This window comes from Callorhinus ursinus, unplaced genomic scaffold (genome assembly GCF_003265705.2).
Source record: "Callorhinus ursinus isolate GAN/ISIS: 27379988/994484 unplaced genomic scaffold, GSC_fseal_2.0 scaffold75, whole genome shotgun sequence".
Lineage (NCBI taxonomy): Eukaryota > Metazoa > Chordata > Mammalia > Carnivora > Otariidae > Callorhinus > Callorhinus ursinus.
The window spans coordinates 4,756,519-4,781,619 of record NW_027397137.1 but is presented as its reverse complement, the minus strand read 5'-3'; the positions used below and the strand labels follow the sequence as shown (position 1 = coordinate 4,781,619).

Here is a 25,101-nt window from a genome sequence, read left to right as displayed (position 1 = left end):
CCGGCTGGGGCGATGGCACACTCGTCCGGAGGGCGGGCCTCCCGTGCACACACACGGGTCACGGGTGCGCGGGACTCTCGGTACCGGGCACACAGCAAGCGCGCAGGAAATGCTGTGACTGTTGCGTGCTAGGCTGTGTCTCCCAGACCCTCGGCCCACAACCCTGGAGTGTCTCCTGTTTCCTGCTTTGGAAACAGGGTCTGCGCAGATGCAAGCAGGTCAAGACGAGGTCACCAGCATGGGCCTGGATCTGATCTGCCCCGTGTCCTCAGAAAGAGAGGGGGGCACAGACGCACCAACGGGAGGCCACTTAAGACAGAGGCAGAGCCTGGCGATGGGTTTACAAGCCCAGGGACACCAGAAGCTGGGAGACAGGCAAGGAATGGTTCCTCCCCACTGATCTAGGCCAAGAACAGTCCCACCAATGCCCTGATCTCGGACTCCTGGCCCCCGGGGCCGCAGAGAAGACACTTCTGTTCTCAGCTGTCTGGTGTGTGGCACTCTGTTGTGGCCGCCCCAGAAGCCCCCCTCCAGGCACCTGCTATGAGCAGAGCAGGCAGCGGGTCAGCCCAGACCCAGATGCACATTAGAGGTGCAGGGGGCCCCGGGGAATTTACAACACATCCCTCAGCCCCTGCTGGTTGGCGGCGGGAACCAGGATGCCGGCCACCTGGGTGCCCACCCCCCATCCCCAAGGGCATACAGCCATCCCCTCCCCACCACACACGGTGCCACTTGTCCCATGCCAGGCCTTGGGAGGTCTTACCGCTAACGCTTCTTCTTGACTGTGGATCTTCCTGCCACTCAGTAACCTGTAAGACAGGTGAGCATAGGTGAGCCCTTGCTTCTCTGGGTCCTGCTGGAAACATCCCCAGAGCTACTATGGCACTGGTAACCCGCTCCCATCCCTGTAGGAGCTCAGTGTCTGCTGGCCATCACAGACCTGGTCACCACCGCGACGTGGCTAAGGACCAGCCGAAAGTAAAATTTAACCACAGCAAGGGACAGAAACACATGGCCCCTCAGTGGCCCATGAGAGTGACTGATGTCCACTGAAAGTCAAAATGCAAAATGCAAACTGCAAATGGTTAACATACCGCTCTCACACAGGTCCACCAAGGGTTCAGGGTCCTTGGGGTGAGCTGCCATCCTCCAGGATGGACGGGCCAGGTCAGGGACCCCACGTCCCTAGGAGTCCAAGCACCCCACCCACCCCTCCTTCAAAAGGCAGCCTCAGAGACGGGGGGAACCCCACTGATGGTCCAAGAAACTGCACTGTGGCAGAGATGAACCCATGTGGACACTCAGTTACACACCCCACGGCACCAGGTACTGCTCATTACCCACCCCTACTCCCCGCACTAGTTCTTCATCAGGTGGCCCCGCAGTCCGAGAAAGGCCCAGAAGCTCGCTACCACGAGGGCCCGGCTGACTCCTTTTAATCTCATGTAGAGATTTGGGATGTGGATTTTGGAGTGCCAGGATGGTCCCCTGCATCAGCTAGCATGGGCTCTCCAACCCATGACCTGTGTCACCCACATGTGCCCTCAGCTCCTCCCCTCTCTGTCCCCAAAGGCTCTTGCTGCTCAGGAAAATGGCTAGGGGTCAGCGTGATCCCAGGACTTGGGGTGAAATGACCACCTGCTGCTGTTGTCGGGCCAGGGCACCCCCAGGCAGAATGGCCCGTCCCCCACCCTGCTGCCAGATCTCTGCTCTGCTCTGAGGCAGGGCCTTCCTGACCGGCAAGCCCCGTGAGGAGGTCTGAAAGCTGTAGTGGTTTCAGATTACTTACTCAGCCTCAAACTGGTTGGGGGTTATAATGTCTGCAACCGGCACAACCTTCTCTTTGTAAACGGGAAGGAGATCCTCTGGAACGTACTAAAGGAAAAGGGTGACAAGGGACATAGGCTGATGCGCACAGAGGAGAGCGTGTTTGCCGAGGAGCCCCGTGGTCCAGGTGGGGGCCCGCAACAGGGGTGCTGCGCGGCCGGCACGGGCTGACCCCCTGCGATCCCTCCCGGCCTAGGTCTCTCTGGGAGCCACAGGGTGATCCTCGCCGGTGGATTTCCACCTTCCTCACTGGATGGCATCCCCTGCTCTACGTGACGTCAGGGGCGGGAAGCTACGGCCCGTCTGCTCTTATGTGTTTGGGGGGAAAGGTAAAAAAATAACATTTGTGACACACAGAAGTTATAGGAAATTCACATTTCAGTGTCCATACGTGCAATTTTATTAGGAAATGGCCATGTCTGTTCCTTTCCAAACTGTGGCTTTTTTTTCTTAAAAGATCTTATTTTTAAGTCATCTCTATACCCAACATGGGGCTCGAACTCATGACCCTGAGATCAAGAGCTGCACACTGCTCCACCAGCTGAGCCAGCCAGATGCCCGGGGCTGCTTTTTGATACAGCGGATCACAGGGCCCCAAATATCTGCTCTCTGGTCCTTTACGGGAAACCCTGTCTGCCAACCCTTACTTCCGGGGCAGGATGACATAGGACGTGTGCAGTGTCCTATGTGTGGAAGCACACGCGTGAAATCACTAACCATGGAGCCTTGGCCATTCCATTCGTCACCCATCACCGGGTCACACACTGTGGAGACACAAAGGGCATCTATTAACAATCGCTGCTCCCAACAGGATGAGAGCCCTTAACATTTCTTTTCCTTGTTAAATTTGACGTACGCAGCTAACAGCGTGGGAAAAGCGCCTCCTACCTTCAGTCGCCTTGTCACCTAGCGTTCTGTGTTTTGTCATCCGTGACGACTGAATGCTCTGATTTCTACCTGACCATCATTTGCACCTTTTTCGAGAGAGGGACACAGAAGAGCAGTTCCATGCACTCCTCCTGGCTGAGGCCAGTGTCGCCTGTCCCCATACAAGCTCGTTCCCTTTGGGCAGTGGGCCGCAGTGTGGGACCTGGCATCAGACCAACTGAGGGTGGGGACTGGCCTCTACACCTGGGACACCTGCACCCCCACGTCAGGCCACTGGAGTTCCCTCCTGGATGTAGGAAGTGTCACACACGTTGGGGGGCCCTGCAGAGCCCCGAATGTGCACGTCTGAGTCCCAGGGGGAAAGAGTAACCCGAATCTTCCATGTCTCTTAGCAGGAGAGGCCTTTGGGGGGCAGACACCCTAGGGGCTGGTGTGGCGGCCTGGGGCTAGGGACAGACAGGCCTGGCATGCCCCTCAGCTGTGCCTCAGCCTCGCCCTCCACAGCTGGGCCCCACCTGGCATGTCCACCCTCACTAGGCAGGCCCCACCCGGGACATCCACACCCTCCGCCACCCTCTCTAGGGCCAACAGTGGCCACACATACCCCAACCGCAGGGTCTGGCCTCTCCAGCCTCCACACGCGGACACGGATTACCGCACGTATGCAACCCACTTCTCTTAACTGTCCCCACAGACACCAGGGTCACTGTGAAGACGTTCTGAACCCTTTCCAGAGCCCTGAAGGCACACAGCCCTGCACGCCCAGCACATTCAAAGCTTACAGGCCGGGGGAGGTAGAATGGGAAGGAGGGGCGCCAGAAGGAAGGAGACCAAGCCACCATTCAAGGGCCGCAGGTCCACCCTGCCTGAGGAGGTGATGGCCCGGCACCCACCGTACACCAGCTTGGAGTTCTGCTTCTTCAGCTCCTGCACGATGTCCACCACCGAGGCCAGGAAGGACTTGTCCCTCGTGTAACCTTTGGGAGGGAAATCCGGGCAACCCTCATAAAACAGAAGGCTCACCGCAACTGACCACGCCCAAGGAGAAAGAGCACCACCAAAACCACTCTGCTCCAGAGAACGGTGGGCAGGGCGCAAAGTGTCCCCAACATCTGCAGTCACTGAGGGGACACCAGGCATTTCCCAGAAGTGTTAAGTGAACGGAAGAAGCTGTGAGAGTGTACAAGGAACACTTTCCCTCTTTTGTCTTTTCCATTTTCAATAAGCATGTTCCCTTCCAACTACATAGATAAATACAAATATATATTTTTACCATAAACTTGACTAAGGAACCAATGCAACAGGTTGGCAGTAGGTGGCTGACCTAGGTGTTTTCACCCCCCCGTGCCCCCCACGTGTCCCCCACATGGCCCCAGTAGTGTGGTGACACAGCATGGCCCATCTGAGTGAGCGCCACGTGGCCGGGACCCCCAAGGTCCTGCTACGGGGGCCTGGCGGTCACTCGGGTGGCAAAGGCCATTGTCCTTGAAGGCGGCCGGGACCAGGGCCGAGCCCACCCCCCGCTAGAGCGAGGCACACAGGGACCAGCACCCAGCTCCCGCGGACTCACCTGTGAGCACGTAGTCATATTTGTTCACGTTGTTCAGCTTCAGGCCCTCGTAGAGCTCATGGAGCTCATCTGAGTTCAGCACTTGACCCTTCCAGTGTGCATAGCCTGTGGGGAGAGCACAACGTTCAGGCCCTTGACACCCGGGGCAGGTGTGCGAGACACAGCCTCACCCAACGGCCCGCCGCGGCCCAGACCATCGCTCGATGACGCCAGGGGACAGTGCTCTCCCCGGGGGCTGATGCAAGGCCCGAGATGCCGCGCTTCAGTGGCTCCCTGCCCTGACACCATCAGCCTCAGCACCCCCCCGCGAACACCCCTGGCTCATATGCCCCCGGAGTTCTGACTGCTGACACCAGGCGTCCCCCTCCCAGCGCCCGTACCCTCCAGAACCGATCCGGCGCCACAGGGACGGTCAGCTCTCCAAGCTGGCGTGCTGCCACACTAGACGCAGCTGTGGCCTTCTCCCTGAATTACGGGGTGCGTGGGGGGCGCGGGGTGCTCGCTCTGCCAGTCTCTGCTGTGCACGTCCCCCATCCAGGCCGAACGCTCGGTAGGCAGGGCCCGTCACGTCCCGCCACCCCAGCCCTGCAAGACTCAGCTGCAACCGGAGCCGGTCTCGGGTCGAGCTCTGACCAAGAGCCAGATGTGACCTGGGTTCTCGGGGTGCCCTGCTCGCTCCAGGCACACAGGCAGTGAGCATGCTGCCAATGGGACTCCTAGGGCACCCCCCTGCCTCGTAGGAGGACCCCTGCCCACGCAGGCTGAGGGCTGGGGCCACACCACAGACACCCCGCAGCTCACCCATGAAAACTTGGTGGCTCTGGAGCGTGGGCCTGGTGCCTCACTTCTCCTCACCAGCTTTTGCCCTGGGCTGATTTAGCTCCTGCTGAGTCCTGGGAGGTCCCCTAGCGAACTGCCAGGTCTGGGGGTGGTCCTGGGGGCCCCTGGCACCCTGTGGCTATCCTTAACCCCTAGGAATGTCCCTCTGACCCTTGAGCTCCCAAAGCCTCCCTCCTCCAAAGCACATCACCCTTCCTCTCCCCAGTGGGGTCTCTGAGACTGGCAGCACCAGCACCCCTGGGGGCTCATCTGAAATGCAGATTCCCAGGCCCGGGCCCGGCCCTCAGGTTTAGCAAGGCCCCAGCCGGTTCTTATCCACAGCAAATCCGAGAAACGCGGACCCAAAGTAGGGGTCAACAAACCAGGCCCCGTGAGCCTAACCTGGCCTGCTGCGTGCTTTTGTGTGGCCTCCAAGCTGAGAATGAGCTTTTACGTTTTTACATGGTTGGGGAAAAAAAAAGAGTAATACTCTATGACTTGTGAGAATTCTATGGAACTCCATTTTCAGTGTCTGTTAATAAAGCTCCAGTTTTATTGGACCTTAGCTGCATCCCGTCCTTTACGTGTGGTCTCTGGCTGCTTTCACACCGCGAGTGCACAGAAGGTGCCAAGCCCCAGTTATTTATTATCTGGCCCTTAACAGGGAAAGTGTGCCAGCCCTACTCTGGAAAACCTGCTCACCCAGGATGGAGCCTCTCCGGCCTCAATCTGTGGCCTTTTTTTTCTTTTTTTAAAGATTTTATTTATTTATTTGACAGAGAGAGAGCACAAACCGGGGGAGCATCAGAGGGAGAGGGAGAAGCAGGCTCCCTGCTGAGCAGGGAGCCCAACACGGGACTCGATCCCAGGACCCTGGGATCATGACCTGAGCTGAAGGCAGACGCTTAACCAACTGAGCCACCCAGGCGCCCTGATCTACAGCCATTTCTGACTCGAACCACAATGAGCTCTGTTTAAAGAAACATTTGGGAATGGTGTCACTTATGTGAAGACCCCAAGTCGGTAAACCAAGACTTAATACCAAAGCTAACTGCAGTTTCAACCCTGGGAAACTGGCTGATAGACCCCCTGCTCCCCTTAGAGGGACTGTCTTGCCCAAGTAAGGTATTCCCTGCTAGTACATTCTTTTCTTCTTTTTTTTTTAATGCTCTCTCTGCCTTTAAAAACCTTTCTTTCAGGGGTGCCTGGGTGGTGCTGTCAGTTAAGCTTCTGACTCTTGGTGTCAGCTCAGGTCATGATCTCAGGGTCGTGAGAGAGAGCCCCATATCGGGCTCCAGGCTCAGTGCAGGATCTGCTTGGGATTCTCTCTGCCTCTGCCACTCCCCCTACACTCTGTCTCTCTCCCTCTTTCTCTAAAATCAATAAATAAGTCCTTAAAAACCTCTCTTCGGTTGAGCTCAGTGGAGCTCCCCTCTACTTGCCAGATGGGATGCTGCCCGATTCATGAATCATTTAACAAAACCAATTAGATCTGCAAATTTACTTGGTTGAATTTCGTTTTTTAACACATTCCGTTCGCACCACTAGGCTGACTAGAATGTAAAAGACGAAGACAAGTCAAACAGGATGTCCTGAAGGGGATGAGCTCTTAGACTTTGAGGTGGGGCCAAAAAGTGGTACAGCCGGCGTGGAGAACAGTCTGGCAGTCGTTCACGTGATCAAACACAGAGCTACTAACCGATCCAGCAAGTGTGCTCCTGGGTCTATCCACTGGGAGAACACTAACATGTGCACAAAGATGTTCACAACAGCAGCACTCATTGTTTCTAAAGACTGATTTATTTATTTGAGGGGGGGAGGGGCAGAGGGAGAGAATCTCAAGCGGACTCTGCGCTGAGTGTAGAGCCCGACGTGGGGCTCAATCTCACGACCCTGAGATCATGGCCTGCGCCAAAATCAAGACTCAGATGCTCACCCGACTGAGCCACCCGGGTGCCCCCAGCAGCATTCCTAACAGCCATGATTCATAAACCCGTGCCGATCAACAAATGGACAGAGAAGCAAAGCGTGGTCTGTCCGTACTGTGACAGACTATTACTCAGCCATGACCAGGAGTGACACACAGGAACACTCTACCACACGGATGAGCCTGGAGAACATGAGGCTCAGTGGAAGAAGTCAGACACTAAAGGTCACCTATCGTATGATTCTGTTTATATGAAATCTCCAGAACGGGCAAATCCGAGAATGAGAGATGAGTGGTCCAGCAGCCAGGAGGAGGGGCAACGGTGAGGATCAGGGAGTTACTCTGGTACAGTTTCCTGGAGCAGTGAAAATGTTCCCTCTGTGAGTGTACTAGCAACCACCGAATTACACACCTCACCAGGTGAATTAACTTGATGGCACATAAATATAAGAAAGGTGTTGTTCAAAAAAAGGTCAGGCGCCTGGGTGGCTCAGTCAGTTAAGCGTCTGCCTTCGGCTCAGGCCATGATCCTGGGGTCCTGGGATCGAGTCCCGCATCGGGCTCCCTGCTCAGTGGGGAGCCTGCTTCTCCCTTTCCCTCTGTTGCTCCCCCTGCTTGTGTGTGCGCGCTCTCTCTCTCCCCCTCAAATAAATAAAATCTTAAAAAAAAATTAAAATTAAAAAAATAAAACAAGAAGGGCTTTCTGACCTGGAAGAGCGGATCACAGCTCACAGGACTGCGTACTTGGGAACAGAGCTGCTCGAAACGTCCCCACACGGACCCGACCCCAGGAAACAAGCAGTGTGGGCGGCCGTGTTCAGAGCCCTCTGCAGTGACCAGGCACTGCTCAGGGGTCCCCGCGTGTGATCCAGGGGACCGCTCATCGAGCAGGGTACAGACGGCATGTGGTTGAAATGTCTTGGCCAGTCATGCACGGTGTGAGCCAAGCACTGAGTACACAGTAGGACCACATGGTGGAAACAGCACAACAGCGAGGCCTTGGCCAGACAGCTGGAGCAGCTCACAGATGGGGACAGGTGGTGCAGTGACTTTCTCCCCGCATACACAGGCCTTAATGGGTACTTGTTCACAGTGAGTGCTCCAGGTTCTTTTTACAAAGAGGTAATGGGGCGCCTGGGTGGTGCAGTCAGAAGTGACTCGTGGTTTCGGTTCAGGTCATGATCTCAGGGTCATGGGATCGAGCCCCTCGCCAGGCTCTGGGCTCAGTGGGGAGTCTGCTTGAGATTCTCTCCCCCTCTGCCTCTGCTCATGCTCCAAGTAAATAAATAAATAAAATCTCTTTTAAAAATATTTAAAAAATAAAAATTAAATAAAAAGGTAAAAACGGGGGCACCCAGGTGGCTCTGTTGGTTGAGCATCCAACTCTTGATTTCGGCTCAGGTCATGGTCTCAGGGTTGTGAGATAGAGCCCTGTGTCGGGCTCCGTGCTCAGCGGGGAGCCTGCTTCTCCCTCTCCCTCTGCCCCTCCCCCTGCTGTGCTCTCTCTCAAATAAACACATAAAATCTTAAAATCTTTAAAAAAAAAAAAAGGATTCTCTCCTCTCCCTCTGCCCCACCCCCTGACTTCACAACCACACTCTTCATCTATCTTTAGAAAAAAAAAAGAGAGAGAAAGATAAAAAAAAAAAAAAAGACCTTAAATACTTCTGGGTCCAAAGCCCAGGACTGAACACCTGAGATCCGGGATCAGGCTGCATAGACAGCCCTGCTGAGCCCAAGTGGGGGTGCTCGGGGTCACTGCCGGCCAGGAACTGCCTGAGGAGCCCCCTGACCAGGCAGGCACCGCATGGCATCCAGAGGCTGGGGTGGCGGCCCTGCCAGGAAGCAGAGGAAGGGAAGCCCCCACCCCCTCTGGCCCTGGCTACCCCCTGCACCTGCGTGGGCTCCACACACTCGGGGGTCTGGTCTTCATCCACCCCTTCTGCACCAGGGTCAGAGGACCCCTTGGGATGGTCAGTCCACCGCCAACTGAAGAGGCTCTGTGGGAGCCCAGAAGGCAGCTGCGTGCTCCCGAAGCCCCCCGAAGCCCCCTCCCTCAGCCTGGGATCTGTGCAAAGCGCAGCGGCAGTTTCTTGGCTTCTGTTGAACCGATGCTGATTATAGCACCATGTGATATTTAGCAATGAATTTAACTCCAACATTTAGTGGCCAAGCCGGTTTGGCTCATTTACTTAAACAAACAACAAGGAAGGTGGTTAAAACAGCCAATAGAACCTGTGGGATTGGGGCGCCTGGGTGGCTCAGTCGTTAAGCGTCTGCGGTTGACTCATGTCATGATCCCGGGGTCCTGGGATCGAGCCCCACATCGGGCTCTCTGCTCCGCGGGAAGCCTGCTTCTCCCTCTCCCACTCCCCCTGCTGGTGTTCCCTCTCTCACTGTGTCTCTGTCAAATAAATAAATAAAATCTTAAAAAAAAAAAAAGAAAGAAAGAAAGAAACTGTGGGATTCAGGGAAGTTCGCTGAATCGACTTAAACTTCTTAGGGCTTCTCCAAATTTCTCAGCACCCAGAACCCTCAGCAAAGCAAAAGTAGGGAAGGGCTTTCGGTGAGAACTGTTTTCTTCTGAATTATCCCAAATGTCATTCTTCCCCTCAGTTCATGACTCATGATATCCCGTCCCTTCCAAGAAAAGCCACACCAGAGAGCTACAGGCTATCTTTCCTAAGCGTGTGGGCTGAGGCCCAGGCACCCACCCGCACACCCTGCTGGTGCTCTTCAGAACGTTCTGTGCTCCTGGGGTTCTGTCTGCGTTCAGAGTAACTTCAGGAGACGCAATGCAGGGGTGCTTCCAGGAAGGGAATGGCCTCATGCCCCTGCCTCTACGGCACTGTGGGGTCATAGGAGAGGCCGCTCTCGAGGCCGTGGGGCCAGGGGGTGTGGGGAGCGGGCTCAGGAAGCTTGTCCCGACAACTCGGGGCCTTTCTGAGGGCAGTGTCCCTCACGGGCCCTAGAGTTAGCAGTTCTGTTTCAAAGCCTCTGTGCACAGGTGTCCTTGTGCCCCCTGCGCTGAGACCAACACCACCACGTGAGTTTCCGAGGCGCTGGTTTTTAACAGAGAAAATCAGGACCTACTTTCGCCGTCCACCAGTGGCACGTGCACACACGGGGCCCTGCTCACGGTCCGCGGTCACCTGGAAGAGGGCTCGGCCCCGCAGCAGGTGCTAGGAGCAGGTCCCTGTTTCACAGAGGAGACTGAGGTGCCGGGAGGCTCCCGCAACCTGCACCGGGTCACTCAGCTTCAAGCAACCGGGCTGAGATTCAAATGCAGCGTCCACACCCAAGGCCAGGCCAACCTAGCCCCCTCCGCCCCTCACATGCTGGGCGGTCCCTCCGGCTCCACCTCCTGACCGTCAGATGAGGGGTGGGGCCCCAGATTTCTAAAGGCCCTTTCTCGGGCCCACATTCCGCTTTTCGGTGCCTGCTCAGGCCAACAATGCCTTACCTGTGTGGTTGGAAAACTGGACAGAGTTCAGCGCGTCGATCTCAAATCCCAAAACCTGCGAGACAGAGAAGGACCAAGTGTGAGAGAGCCAGGACCCCGCGGGCAGGCAGGAGGCTCTCCCTGAGTTGGGTTCAACGTCTGCGCTTCGGTGCTATGTGTGTCTGGTGAGGGGCTGCGTCTGGAAGCATGTCGGGGCGCCACCAGCTTAGAGGGCCAAGCCTTGGAAGTCCTGCCAAGTGAAAACGCTTGAAAGTGCAAAGACAGCGAGACGTCCATCTGTTCAGACACGGGGAGAGGGCTGTGAGGCCCTCTTTGTTTCGAGAATGTGGGTTTGAGGCCACGACCCCTCTCGGGGGGTGGGGCCAAGGGCTCCCCGCTGGACGGCACAGCTGGCCACTCCGTCCCCAGGAGCCTGGCTCTCGAGCCCCCGGGGCACTTCAGCCCTGGCCCGCTGGCGGCAAGGCGGGACACCTCAGTGCGGAGCCACGCTGACCTGGCCTGGGGGGCGGGTGGCCGCCCTGTGGCTGCACCACAGCTGGGCACGCGCCTCACAGCACAGGGAACAGGTGACTGCACGCAGGTTCCAGGTGCCACGGAGTAAAAAAGGAAGTTTATAAAAAGTAAGAGCTCCTCCTTCAATGAAGGGGAAGAAAGGTTATGTCCCAAACAGCCCAGATGCCTCCCCAAGCCAGTGTGGACAGTTGTTTGCCGGTGAAGTGGCAAATCCCAGAGCAATCCTTCCTTTTGCTCACCTTTCCCGTTTCTGCACATTTAACAGGCAGGTATGGATGGATTCACTCAGGCAACAAGACGGCTGCGGAGCCCCCTGGGGGACGAGCCACATTATCTGTGGGGCCCTTCCCGTGACCCCTGACCGTCAGAGGCGGTGGGCATCAGGACAATGCCCAGCCCATCCCTCGGCCTTTGTGTCCTACGCTGGCCCTGGGTCCTTGCCAGGCCCCACCGACCTCTTCCACCTGACCCTCGCAGCTGGCCCTGGCTGGCCTCATTGCAGACAGACCCAGGACCAGGGCCCTGCTACACGGACCCTTGACAGCTCTCAGAGCATCCACTGTGTCCCTCCTCATCCCTCCCAGAGCCAGCTGCCTGAGGAAGTCTGCCCCGTACTGCACAAAGGCCTCTGTGGCTCGGGGTGAGGGTAAAGCCGTGAGCTGCCAGCCACCACAAGGTGAGGCCCAAACACCCAGGAGCAAACCAAAGCCTCATCCGTGTGAGCGGTGTACCAGGGCCTGCCCAAGTCCTCCAGACCCGTGGGAACCAGGCAGGCCCCCAACGAGAGCAAGGGGTGGGGCCTCCCTCAGGCCTTCCTTCTGTGCCCCCCACCCCTGTGTGAATGAGGCAGGCTAGGGGGCGGGCGGCGGGGCTCACACATGGGCTCCAACCACAACCTGTCTGTGGGATACTCGAGTCCAGACGGGCTCGTGGCCAGCCCTGACTCTGGAGCCATGTGAAACCATGTCACGAAAGACAGGTGTTAATTTGGATTCTGCCCCCGTTGAGGGCGCGGCTGTCCCCCTGGCACCCGGCACTGCGGGAGGGCCCACAGCTGGGACAGGCCGGACCAGGAAAACCCTGCCCCCGCGGGCATGAGTGCGGCACAACCAGCCTTGCCTGGAAACCCAGCAGCACGAGCTCACCTCGTGCCGGCACCTGTCTCCCCGTCTCTGCCTGCTTTGTGCCACCCCTGCCGGGTCCTGCCCAGGCCAACACGATCTCTCAGAGTCTCCGTGTCACCCCTTCCTGGGGAAGCACAGCCCTCCTTGACCCCCTCTGTCCCCGCACACAGCTCCCTCTGGGGTTGGCGCTGGGCCCATGCCAGCAACCAGCACCTGCCTGCATGAGGCCACCAAGGGGCCGGCCCGTCAGCCTGGAAGGATCCTGTCTCCTCACCTCTCCTCAGTGCTCCCAGCCCCACCACACCCGCCCCCTCTGTGGCCCCCAGGGCTCCTCTGCCACACCGGCCCCCAGTCCCACCATGCCTGCACAGCTGCCCCCTGCGACGGGCAGGGGCTCCAGGAGGGCACGAGCCTGTTCTTCAGGACACGTGGGGACAGAGCAGGGCCTAATGAGTATCTGCTGACACATCTGCCACACCTCCCCTGGTGTCTGTCTCACCGGCCCCCTGCTCCAGACCCCCAGTGCGCGTGGCGTCTCCCCTCTACTCCCTCCCACCCCGGGCCAGGTCTCAGTTCACACCGAGGGCTGAGGCCGCCCACGGGCTGCCGGGAGACCCCAGCCACACCAGCCACACACAAGTAGTGGAACACCAGGAGGCACCGACGGAAGGGCCAGGACAGCCGCCCGGAGGGGGTGTGGGACGTCAGAGCCACGTGAGCCCGGCTGCTGATGGAAGAGCGGGTGTGACCACAGGGGAAGGAGGGGAAGGAGGCCTCACAGTGTTAACACCCCCATGAACCAAATGCCGTCAGGTTCACCCAGCCTGCTGACTTTTGGACTCTTCTCCCTCCCCAACCCCAGGAAAATGAGAAAGAACAAAGGAGCCTTTTATGACACTGGTCCACAAGACAGGACAGGGGACGTGCGTGAGAGATTTCAACAAACTTCGGAGACGCACAGATAGTCCACAGGGCGCAGGGACACTGAAACCTCAGTTCCTACAGAGGAGCCGCGTGGGGTGGGCTGGTGTCCCGTGGACTATGCCGGAGAAGGGGACAGCGGAGGGGTGGGGAGATGCAAGGAGAAAGCCTGGCGGGTGTGTGGGAGAGACAATGAGAACAGGAACCCAAGGGCCGTGGGTGGCCAGTCCCCGGCCGTCCCCTCCCTCTCCTGCACACCAATGACTTCCCAGCCTCTTCCCCTACTCACCCCAACACCACGCACCCCACCCTCCAAGGCTCCCCTGAACCTTCAGAGCTGGGCCCCACTGCTCTGGTGGTCTGCAGAGGCTGCTCGGGCAGCTGGGTGTGGGGAGTGGTCGTCTGGGTGCTGCTCACACTCCCCGCTGTCCATGGCGGGGGGCCCACAGGCGAGCTCCCTCTGTGATCGCTCACTGAGCTACACCCCTGTGATCTCTATCTAACAAGCTTCTCCAAAATATTTAAGCAGATATTATCAGAACTTAAATACAAATCACCAGTCTCGTTAAACTACAGTTAAAACTGGCCCTTTGCAAATTTGCCTGCTCGATGCACAGACTCCTGTCCCCGGCTTCAGCCAGCGCTGCTTCATATCCCTTAGGATTCTAATCAAGTCTAAAGAAACAGCTTTGAAGCGACCGTGACACAAATCCTGAAACCCCTGCCAAAACCCATCCTGCTCCAGTGCTTTTGGACGTGTAGATAATTAATCCTTGGAAGCTGGCAAACCGATCGGAGAATGAAGTCCCTATTTCGCGCTTCTGAACAGTGAGCTGAGCCCCGGGCCAGGGCCTGCTTCTCCACTTCAACAGCGAAAGCAGACGCGGCTTATTACTCAGTGCACGTGCTGCGCGCAGGGCACGCACCACCGCGGGCATGCCACTGCGCAGGCGCAGGCCGACTACCCAGCCAGCGGGTGCCGCGGTGGCCCCGCCCCGTCCAGTGGGCTCGCACCCCAGGCAGAGCCCCTGCCCACACGCCCCTGCGGGCCCAGCGCCGCTCCCAGTTTCCCGCTGGCCGCACGGCGGCTTCCGGAAGGTGCCAGGTGCAGGGCCACGCAGGTGCCTCCACGAAGACCCCGCGGCTCGGAATGCAGGTTTCCCGCGCTTTCCGAAAGCAGGCGGCCCTCGGGAACCTGGGGCAAGCCAAAGCAGCCGAAAGTGAGGGGCACCCCATGCTTTCTAGAAGTTCACATTGCTCCATTCCGCTTTAATGAAGGGCCTGCGTTAGTACAGTAATGGTTTTTCCATAAAAGCAAAAATCCTCTCCAGGTTTCCCCTGGTTAGCGTAAAGAGGTAGTCATGCAGTAGGCCATTTGTACAAGTGAAGTGGCTATGGCTACTGTGAATTTCCGGAAAGCGGGGGACAGTGGTACCCGGTTAATACCTAATAAATCCTCCGTGGAGGTAACTGCTCTGGTCCCCACTTCTGGACAGGACCCTGCTGCCCCCGCCTCTTCCCGGGCCCCAGGGGGAGCCGCACACCGACTGATTCTTGGTCCAGGAGTCCCTTGCAGTGTCCCGGATGCACGGTGAGCGTTGGGGCGGGTGGTCTGGGTTCTCCCCAGCCACGCTCACCGTCTGCTCTGTGTGTGGCGCACATCCAAACTCCTGTCCCCGGACAGACTTCGCGTGAGTCCCATTCCATGGGAACAGTCCCTCGTGCCCCGTGGGCTCCGCGGAGGGACAAGACTAACCCCGTGTCAGGCCAACTTACGGGACGGCACTGCCTGTCGGTATTCTCGTGGGTGAGAGTCACATCGTGCCGCGGTGAACGGTGGAGCCCACGGCACCTGGGGAGACGGGATCCTAAGGACGGGCCCAGCGACCGTGCCCGCCCGCACAACCCCATTTGCGTGTGGGTGGCCCCATGGAGGGGGACCGCTCTCCTGCGATCACGGCCTGGGGCCCCAGGGAGATCACCCCGTGGAGTCCGCTCTCATGACAGGGGCGCTGTGGAAGCAGGTGTTTGGGTGGAGGAACAGAAGGGGCATTAGCCTCTGGAGGAGGGAAGGGGTGCAGGACTGTCTCATGTGGAACTGTCACTAACGCCAGAGTCACAAAACTTACATGAAACATATGAAAAACAAACGTAACAACTTGCCTAGCCTCAGCCCCCCCTAATTACTTCACCACCTCTCACAATGAGCTCGCTCCTGAGCGACTGGACTATGGCAGGATCCCCCATAACGGAGGCCACCGCGCACACACCTCTTCCACTGGCGCGGGCAGTGTGCGGTCACCACGGAAACGGGCACACACACAGGAATCAGCCTCCGCCACCCCCCACTTTTTAAACATCTACGAGCACACCAGCAGCACACAGTGAAGAGATGCAAAAGATACTTCAAGAAAGAAAAAGAGGAAGAAATGCTGTTCGGCCCAGGAAGGACAGCTGAAGAAAAGCCTTGCCACGGGAGGGGGAACATGGCCCCCACCCACTCTTGCTGCTCCCCGCCCACAGGCAGAGCCCCTCCTCCCAGCAGCACCGGGCTGGCAGCCTCGTCTCTGTTCGCACCACCTAGTCCAGGCCTGCGTGATGGTCCTCACCCCGCCAAGCCCCCAGGTGTACCCATGAAACCCCAGCCTGCAGAAGCCCCCGGCTGCCTGTCCTGCACGCCATGATTCCATGTTTTGGCTGCAGAGCTGCTGCCCATGTTCTGATCCCCCCAAAAGCTCTGAAACCCCCATATCTCTGTGAGCAGATGTCCTGAACGTAGACTACCTTTGTCTCAAGCCCCCGAGACCTTGTGCGGATCCTTGCCTTCTCAGCCTCTGCTGCAGCCCCCGGACTCGGGGGTGGTTTAGGGTTCTGGGGCGCCCCACCGACCGTGAGCTCCTAGGACGCGTCCACCATCCCATGAACCTCAGGATGAAGGCTGGCATGGCCAAAGCCTCAGCCTCGGGCTCCACCAGCAAGCCCACTCCTGTTTCAGAAAAAACCCGGAGCCCTGGCCCAGCAGCCCCCACAACAAGGCACACTCCCTCTCCCCAGCCAGCCCCTGGGGAGGGGCCCTGGGCGGGTGACTCATGTTCTCTGCGGCCAGATCCCCCTCACTGCCTGCCGCATCATCAACCCACTCTGCTGACAGCCACGCAAGACACGGTCATTAACTCAGCAGCTCGGCAGGCGATCCGCCCTCGCAGGGATGCAGAGCACTCAGAACAGCAGGAGTGGGGAAGCTCTGGAATATTCCAGCACAGCTCCCCCACCCTGCCCAGACCACCCCAGTTCCTCTGGGGGAGGGGGGTCACTGTCTTCAAGAATCCTCACTATGGCTGTTTTGCAAGACCTGGAGCTGCTTCTACAGGAAATGAGAATTAGGAAAGAGAGACGCCAGAGTGTCATGTGACTAAGGGCATCCTGATCAGCCTCGGGGCTGAGTGCCCACTGTCCTGCCCACCTCCTGTGACTACTCAGCCCCGCAGTTCAGCTCTACCCACGTCCACTGTCCTCTGACCTCCAACGGGAAACGGCCCTCCATCCCTGAGGCGGCCGGCAGCTCGCCTGCAGTCCCACGGCTCTCTTTGCCCACGTGTGCGCCCCGGCCTCAGCTGTCACAGCCCTGGACCCCCGTGCTGCTCAAAGCACACCCCACGCCCCCCTGCCAGGCCTGCACAGGGTCCGTGTGCTAGCGATCGGGTTCTGCTGGGGGCTGGGCTGCGCTACAACGCCCTAAGAGAAGGGGTCTCCCGGCAGCACCCAAGTACGGACAGGGAACAGGGCGGCTGCTCTGGGTGGGCAGGGAAGACAGGCATTGCCCCCCTGGGCCAACCACGTGATGCTACCACATGGCCCGGGGCCCCACGCCTGCCTCCTTTCTTCTTGAGAAACTCCAGCATTTATTCTGTTCCTCGGTGTCACTCTTCCACACAGCTGTGTGAGCAGAACGGGCTGGTTCTAGCTCAGAAGTTCCACACAGGTGTGCCCCGGGGATGACCAAGCCCATGAGCCACAAAGCCGACGGCCCCCGGGTCACGTAAGCCCCCTGCGCACAGACACACTCTCCCTTCCAGAGAGCACAGTGCTACCCCAGAGCCAGGGCCCCACTCACAGGACAGCACGCGTGCACACACACACACACACACACACACACACACACGCCCACATACTCATCACACACACACGTACGCAGACACGGCGGGGGGAAAAGATCAGAAAATGCGACCAATTAAGTTCTTGCTTTCTCCATGAGAAGCAAAAAGGAACAACAGAAACCTTAGTCCCAAACCAAGAAAGAGAGTTAGGAAATCTAGAAATTAAGCAATTCTGGACCTTCTTGGGGAAACAGCAAAAGCCACACCTAGGTTGCAGGACTGGCACATTCCCGACCAGCCCCGACCAGCCCGAGGACTTCCAGAGGCTGGGGCAACAGGAATCATTACAACTGGCAGGAAGTGAAGCAAGCAGAGCTACGTGTCCTGGAGCACAAGGAACATTCTAGAACACACTTGGACGTGTTCCAAACCCAACACACCACCTCCAAGGATGTGAATGTCCACATGTCAGCGGTGTTGTACTGTCTGCCAACATGGGCATCACCAGGAAAAACATTAAGGCAAAAACCATGTCTTTTAAAGGGGACAGGGTGACATTCTTACCAAATGCAGTTCTGCTGCAGAAGGCCCTTCTATCCTAGGAGTGCTAAGGGAAAAATGTCAAGATCTTCCTCTGAAGAAGGCCACCTCGAGGCTCCAGGGGTTCTTGAAAGTGAAAAGCTGGAAATAAACGACTCCCTGCCACCCCCACACTGTCATGGAGATCCCAACATGGGATTTAAGTGGGTTTTAGGCAAAAGCCCAAGTCAGATTCTCAAGGCTACTGGAGGTGACCTTTCAAGGCCGCACCTCTCCACTGTGACCCTCCAGTGATGCCCCCACCCCAGCACAGAGATCCCACCTGTCCATGGCAAGGAAGGCTCCTCCCCTGGAGCCCTCAGATGTCATGCGGCTCCACCAACTCCCTGACTTCAGCTCCTGGCCCCCAGCGCGGCGAGAGAACCTCTGTGGTTTTAATCCCTCCAGTCTGCAGCACTTGGGAGACTGGCCCCAGGACACTCACGCCACCCCAAGGCTCGCAGATCTGCTGTAACTTCACCACGATATCTCAGAAGCAGGTGGCGCGGCTGCCTGGGGGATTCTGGGACCTCCGCTCCCCACAGTGGGCGCTGCTGATCCAACATGCGGACATACACGCAGCCGGCTCGCTCGGACTGTACCGCCCGGCCCGGGAGAACATTAGGTTTCCAATTTCCGAGAGGAGGCAGTCCCACCAGTGTCTGGTGTGGGAGGCAACAGGGGCCGGGCTGCACTTCATCTCACCCCGCCTTACCCTTCCTTGCTCTTTCCCGGCCCCAGAATCTAAGGCCAGAGCAGCAGGAAGGCCCAGCCGTGCACAGGGAGGCGCCCCTGATGCATCACCGGCCTGTCTGGCCTTGATTTGGCAGCCCTCTCTCCACGGACAGGGCCACGAAGACCATACCCTTACTCCCTCCTTGCTCTGCAAACATGGGGTCATCCCACCTGATGTTCTACCTCCTCCGTCACTGGTCACTAGAATATACTTTGGACTCGGCCTGAAAACAAAATTTAAAAACAGGGTCAAGGTTCTGCTCCTCTGTTTCATCTGACATTTTTCTCTGCCCAGGGAGGGCGGCTGCTCATGGGCTACCTGCCTGAGACGGCAAGCGGTGCGTTTTGGGGACCCGGCAAGAAGCAGTTTGGGAACCAGGGTCCTGAAGCCCAGCCTTGCAGGCCTCCAGCCAGCACACGTCTGTACCACACCCACGGTGCAGAGGCGGGAGCACCCCAGGAACGGGCCCCCCACCACCACTGGCAGAGCTCCGTCCGGGCAGTGCCCCGGGAGCAAGGCCCCAGCTGACTGCCAGGAGTACTGTTCTCACTGTGCACACGAGGCTTGGAAAGCCTCAGTCGGCAGTGCCCCGTCCCTGAGCCGGAACTCCAAGACAAAGGGACAGCAAGCCAGTCCCCACAGGGGCTTCTCCGGTCTCTCCGAATCTGTGGGGCCCAGCCAGGGCCCACCTCCTGCTGCCCTTGCTAAGTTCTCTTCCCACACTCAGCTGCGTGCACAAGCATGCCTTAGCCTAGCTCCACCGGATCGACCAAACTGAGAACATACCCGCCACTGAGCACAACTCTGGGCGTTCCAGGATGATTCCCTTCAGGACCCCTGCTGGAACGTGCAAGTGCGGGCCTCCAAGCCTATTCCAGGCTCCGTCCAACCCAGCCCGTCCTGTGCTAAGGCTGGTCCGAGGTCATTCGGCAGCCATCCCCACCCCTCTCACTGCCTGGCTCTGCTCCAGCGGTGCACAGATGGGGGTGAGGGGGGTGGGGAGCAAAACGTCCGCATGGGACCCTGTGGAGCACCCTGCAGTACTAACTGTTTGATCCTCCCAGAGCTAAGCAACCGGGGCCAAAACAAGCATTTGCAGGCTGGTAAGAAATCTAGACTCTGCTCAAGGAAGCACTAAGTGTGTCCAGTGAACTAAGAAATTTCTGGAAATTGTTCTCATTGTGGGCTGAATTGTGTTCCCCAAATTCCTATGTTGAAACCCTGGCCCCCAGGACCTCAGAATGTGACTGTATTTGAAGACAGAATCTTTAAAGAGATAATTAAGGTAGAATAAGGTCACCAGGTGCTCTGATGCAATCTGACCGGTGTCCCTGAGATCAGGTCACAGACACGCACAGGGGAACCAAGTGAACACAGCATCCACACGCCACGCAGACACCGCCGTGCTGACACCTTTATCTTGGACTCCAGTCTCCAGAACTGAGGGACCGCAAACACCTGCTGTTTGAGCTGCCCAGCCTGCGGTACTTTGGTACAGCCGCCCGAACACACTGACACTGCCCTGTTTGGGGTCCAGCTTGGGGGGCGCATGTCTGGAGGACCACCACCCCTGGCCTTCTGCCCTCCTCAGCCCTCTCCATCCCCCGACACTATATCTTATTCCGGTAATTAGGAGAAAGAGGGGGAAATTAGGGCAAAAAACACACACAGGTAAGTAACTGAAAACCCAACCCACATCCCCTCCTGGCAGAGGCCCCAGCCTCCACGAGATGCCCCAGGCACACTTACGTGCCACCCAGCCCTATCTTCCTGTCTGGTCCTCCTGCACGGTGGTGGGTGAGCACGGCGCCCGGGGAATGCCGACCCACCTCATTCAGTAGCCAGCAACTCCAAGAGATGTTCACACACCCCATCTCCCCTGGCCCTAAAACAACTTGGGAGTCGGCGTCATGCCCATTCTACAGATGAAGCCTGGAAGGAACAAGGGTGCATCCCTGGAGGACCCAGGTGAGCTGAGGAGGGGAACGGTGTGCCCAGTGCAGGGAGAAAGAGGAGAGTGGGTGTGGATGGACCGGGAGGAGGGACTGGGCACGGGACACAGGGAAGCCAGCAGGGGCCCTGCACACCTCTGCCAAGGCCAGCTCCCATGGCTCCCTGGCTAAGAAGGGCGAGGGCTGCTCCTACCACTGGGACAGCAGGCTGAAGCTGTTCTCAAGAGCCCTGCCTGGTCCTGCCTTCCAGGTGGGCCCCTGCTTCAGAGACCCTGCACCTTTCTCCCCAAGCACAGGACCACTCCAGTGACCCTGCCCACACAATCCACCCTACTCCAAGGAGCGAGGGGGCACGCAGTGGCCCAGCCACACCTGCTTCCTGCCCCCGGGGGTGCAGGCCAGGGACAACAGGCCAAAGGTGGTTAGTCCAGGAGAGCCACGACCTTGCTGTGGCCACCCCCAGCACTCCTGCTGGGCAGGCAAGGCAGGGAAGTGCCCGTCACCCTGGTATTGCCTCTGGCCTGGCATGAAAGCCCACCGCATCCAGGCCTCCTTCTGCCCCTCCAAGGGCCACCCAGCCATAACCTTGGGGCTGCAGCAGGAAGCAGTGGGTACCTGGCCTGGGAGACCCATTAAGGACAGGCAAGAGAGGAGGGAGGGAAGCCCACCATTAAGTAAAGGCTATAAAACATTTGAAACGCAGCTTCTAAAGCCAAAAGGGTACGGGCCTGAATCGGTCTCTGGGCTCTTCTTCTTCAGAGCCAACACCTGCAGGGAGGCCTTCTCTGCCCCATCCGCCTCTTTGGCGACCACCTCCCAGAAGAGTCCTCCGCAAGGTGGGACCCACCCTGGCCCCCGGGAGCCAGAGTCCGCGAGCTTGCTCCTCCCCCTCGCGGCAGGTGAGCCCTGCAAACACCTGCCTTCCGTCCCTCCCCCTGCGCCCCCGGGGCAGGGTCAGGAGGCAGCCCGCCGCATTCTCCCGTCGGCAGGGAGCCCCCGGCCGCCCGCTGCGGGCAGGGGCGCGGGTGGCGAGTGCGCCACAGCTCACGCGCGGGGGCCTGACGCTCGGCGGGCGCCCGCTCCGCGCAGGGGCCCCCGGTGCTCCAGCAGCGGCGGAGCGCGGGCCGGGCCAAGGTCACGGGGCTCGGCGGCGGGCGCCCCGCCGCGGGCCCTCATGCGGGGACCCCGGCCGGTTACGTAAGCCGGGCCGGCTGTAGGCGCTTACCTGCAGCGGGAACGTGGCCGCCCGGTTGCCCACGTAGCCGCGGACGACGTGGCTCTGGATGGAGAGCACCCGGCACTCCGCCTCCATGCCGGGCCTGCCGCGGCGGCGCGGGGCCGAGCGGGCGTCCGCGTGTCCGCCCCTCGCTGGGTTCCGCTCGGCTCCGCTCGGCGCAGGCGCTCGCTTCGGGCGCCAGGCCGCCTCCTTGTGACCTCAGCGCGGCCGGGAACCGCCGGTCCCGCTCGGCGCGGGGGGTGGGCTGGGGGCGGGGCTTCCGCGCAGCCCCGCCCGGGGACCGGGAAAGCCGGAGCCGCGCCCCGTTGGGCCCGGGCGGCGGCGGCGGCGGCGGCGGCGGCGGCGGCGTCACTCGCGCTCCCGGCGCGTGGGCGGGGCAGCCGCGGGGCCGGACGCCGGGGGTGGGGGTGGTTCTCGGTCCACCCGGCCAGGGCACCGTCGCGTCGCTCATTCACTGTCTGAGGTCCGCCGGCCTCTGACCCGGAGCGCGTGCGACTTGGCCGGCCCGCGCCGCGGGACTTTCCCGCCCCGCGGTGCCCGCCCCCCACCCCAGGGGCGGCAGGGCCGTCGAACCCCCCCCGCAGCGCCAGGGGCCGCCCCTCCGGCCCCCGTGCGGACCGGCGCCAGCCCTGCCCTCCCGGGGCGCCCGTCTAGGGGACCGGGAGCGGCCGGTCGTGCCGCCCCCACCCCTCACCCCCCCGCAGAAGCCTGGGGGTGGGACATCTCCGCGGTGCCATGACACCCTTGGGGACCCCGAGGCGCCCGGTCCCCTCCAGCCCTGCACACGTGGCCGACCCTCCTGCTGCAGGGTGCCCACGCACCACCGCCCGCCCCACCTCCACCTTCAGAGCCCACCATTAAGCGCGAGTCCCGTCCCCCCCACTCCCCAGCAGTCACTACCCCGCCCTCCACCTCCCACTCCCACCTCCGCGGGGCTGAGGCATTCCCTGGGTTCCCCCTTGAGTTTCCCGCGCCGCCCCGGGGGCTTCACACTTTAGGGCTGGGTGATGTGGGTCCCTTGGCTGCTTGTATTTAAACCTCTCTGTCCTGGGGGCAAGGCCGATGTGGTGCTGGCAAATGCGGGCATAGAGAAGAAGGAGGGCAGTGCCTTGGCTGTCCCGGTTTTCAAGAGGAAGTACCTCCTAATTAATAATAATAGCTAACATTGAGCGCTTACTATGTGCTAAGCCCATTTCCCGCATTAACACATTGGAAATCCCCAACACCTAATATGGTAGGGGTTCATCCAGTTTTACCCAGGAGGAAATGGGAAGAGAAACCAGAGGTTACAGAAGCAGTGACGGGTGTTGCTGGGTGAGAGCCCTGTGGACCGCAGGGGTCAGCAGCACTAGCCACTGTCCTCACTGCCTTCTCTCGGTCCCGCTCTGTGAGGTCGGCGGCCCTTGCTCTTAGGAGGGCCTGGTGAACCTGTCTGCAGCTGATCTCCCCCTCCCCACCCAGATCTCCCACCTCATGTCCCTCTGCTTTTCTGGACGAACCTCATAAGCGCCCACGCCCTTTTTCATCTGCACCCACCTCACGCCTTCAGCCCAGGTGAATCCAGAGCACTAAGGGCAGAAGAGACTGACAGGCCTCCTGGACCCCAGGCTCTGATACCCTCTTCCTTTTTTTTTTTTTTTAAAGATGTATTTATTTATTTGAGACAGAGAGAATGAGAGAGAGAGAGCACATGAGAGGGGGGAGGGTCAGAGGGAGAAGCAGACTCCCTGCTGAGCAGGGAGCCCGATGCGGGACTCGATCCCGGGACTCCGGGATCACGACCTGAGCCGAAGGCAGTCGCTTAACCAACTGAGCCACCCAGGCACCCCACTGATACCCTCTTCCTGACAGGGCCCAGGTAGAGGTCAAAACCCTGGGCATGACGTTTTGGTGAGTTCACTTTTCACTGGGCTTTGGAAAGATCCTCACTCCCAGTGCGCCTCTGGGTCCCAAGCTAGTCACGGGAGAGTCACCCGGAGAAGCTGGTAAACTAGCCAAGGCTCAGCCCTGTCCCACTTCCCTGAGCCGGGCCCCCGGGGCACTCTTTCAACTCTACAGGTGCTTCTGGGACCCCGCAGTTTGGGCAGATAAAAGGTATTTTATGAGCACTGTTGCTACTAAGTATCAGTCCACAAACAAACCTCCTTCCTGAGGACTCAGATAGTGAAGACCCTCAGAAACCACCAGTCTATTGAAAAGATACTCGCAATCCTGGCCAGCCAGAGGATGGAGGGGCTGCCTCACCACTGTGTCGGGGTGGGGGAGGGGTGCAGAGCCCCTCAGGACACCCCCCCACCCCCACCCCATCCTTCCAAGGCAGACCCGCCCTTCCTGGGAGAGGACACAGTCCCCAGCACAGAGCAAATGCCTTGCAGGGTCGCTCTTAGCCGATTAGGAAGAGGCAGCTGACTGCCAGGTCCCTTGGGGGGAGGGTAGCTGGAGAGGCAAGTGGGTGGGGTCCAGGAGGTTCCCAGAAGGTGGTTCACTGAGAAAGAACAGGGAACTGAGAGAATCTGTGGCCGAGCCTGTCTGTCTGGGGACCCCCGGAGCCAGGTTCCTGTGCGCCTCTGTGTCCTGGTGATTACACCTTCAGAGCGGCACCCTGGGGCTGGAACCCTACTTGGGCCTCGGTCCACCTCCCCAGTAGCTGGGGCTGTGACCTTATTTGGAAATAGGGCCTTCTGCAGATATAATCAAGTTACAGTGAAGCTGCTGGAGTGGGTCCTAACTCCAGCATGACTGGTGTCCTTATGAAGAGGGGGAGAACACTCACCTCCACAGCCCTCGGAAGGAACCAGCCCCGTTCACACCCTCCTCTTGGGCCTCTGGCCTCCAGAGCTGGGAGAGAATCCGTTTCTGCTGCTGAAGCCACATAGGTGCCCTTGTCAGAGCCTGGACTTCACCCCAGTGCACCGCCCGCTGGCCTTCAAGCTTGCCCCCCTAATGGTCCCAGGCGCTGGCGTTGGTCCCCAAGAAGCAGACAGCCATGAAGGGACAAGCTGGCTGGACTCAGCTCACATCGTGTGTCCCAGATTTTCTGAGGCCTCCCCAGTGTCAAATGTGTCCTACCGGCGGACCGTGAATACTGATTTCAGTCCCCGAAAAAGTCATCCCTGTCCCCAGGCTCCTCCCAACCAGAGTGCTGTCTCCGATGTCGGCTACAAGGGATGGGGGCCTCCGGAGACTTAACCACTATCATCACTATTATATTATATATTGTATCCCCCAGAATTCATATGTTGAAGCCCTACCCCTCAAAGTGATGGTTTTTGGAGATGGGCCTTTGTGGGGTAATGAAGGTTTAATGGGGTCATAAGGGGCGGTGCCTGATTTGGTAGGTTTGGGTCCTTAGAAGCGGCAGCAGCAGAGAGTGGGGTCCCTGCGTGCAAGCCGTGAGGACAGGCACGGGAGCACGCAGTGAGTGAGAGAGGACACCTGCAAGCCG

At 59.2% G+C, this 25,101-nt stretch overlaps 1 protein-coding gene across 2 annotated transcripts in view; it reads right to left on the bottom strand.

The window, feature by feature from the left end:
* Positions 1–21,857, bottom strand: part of PDXK (pyridoxal kinase) — a 31,972-nt gene extending 10,115 nt beyond the window's left edge. Inside the window, exons 1-7 of one of the 2 annotated variants that reach the window (XM_025863530.2) lie at positions 21,645–21,856; positions 10,498–10,552; positions 4,289–4,393; positions 3,612–3,695; positions 2,548–2,594; positions 1,793–1,878; positions 767–812 (exon numbers count right to left, since the gene is read on the bottom strand). In XM_025863530.2, the coding sequence (XP_025719315.1) occupies positions 767–812; positions 1,793–1,878; positions 2,548–2,594; positions 3,612–3,695; positions 4,289–4,393; positions 10,498–10,552; positions 21,645–21,731 (510 nt within the window). In that variant the 5' untranslated portion in view covers positions 21,732–21,856. Of the gene's footprint in view, positions 1–766; positions 813–1,792; positions 1,879–2,547; positions 2,595–3,611; positions 3,696–4,288; positions 4,394–10,497; positions 10,553–21,644 lie in introns of both variants that reach the window. The other variant, XM_073887028.1, reaches the window with a different exon arrangement.
* Positions 21,858–25,101: the final 3,244 nt, after the last annotated feature.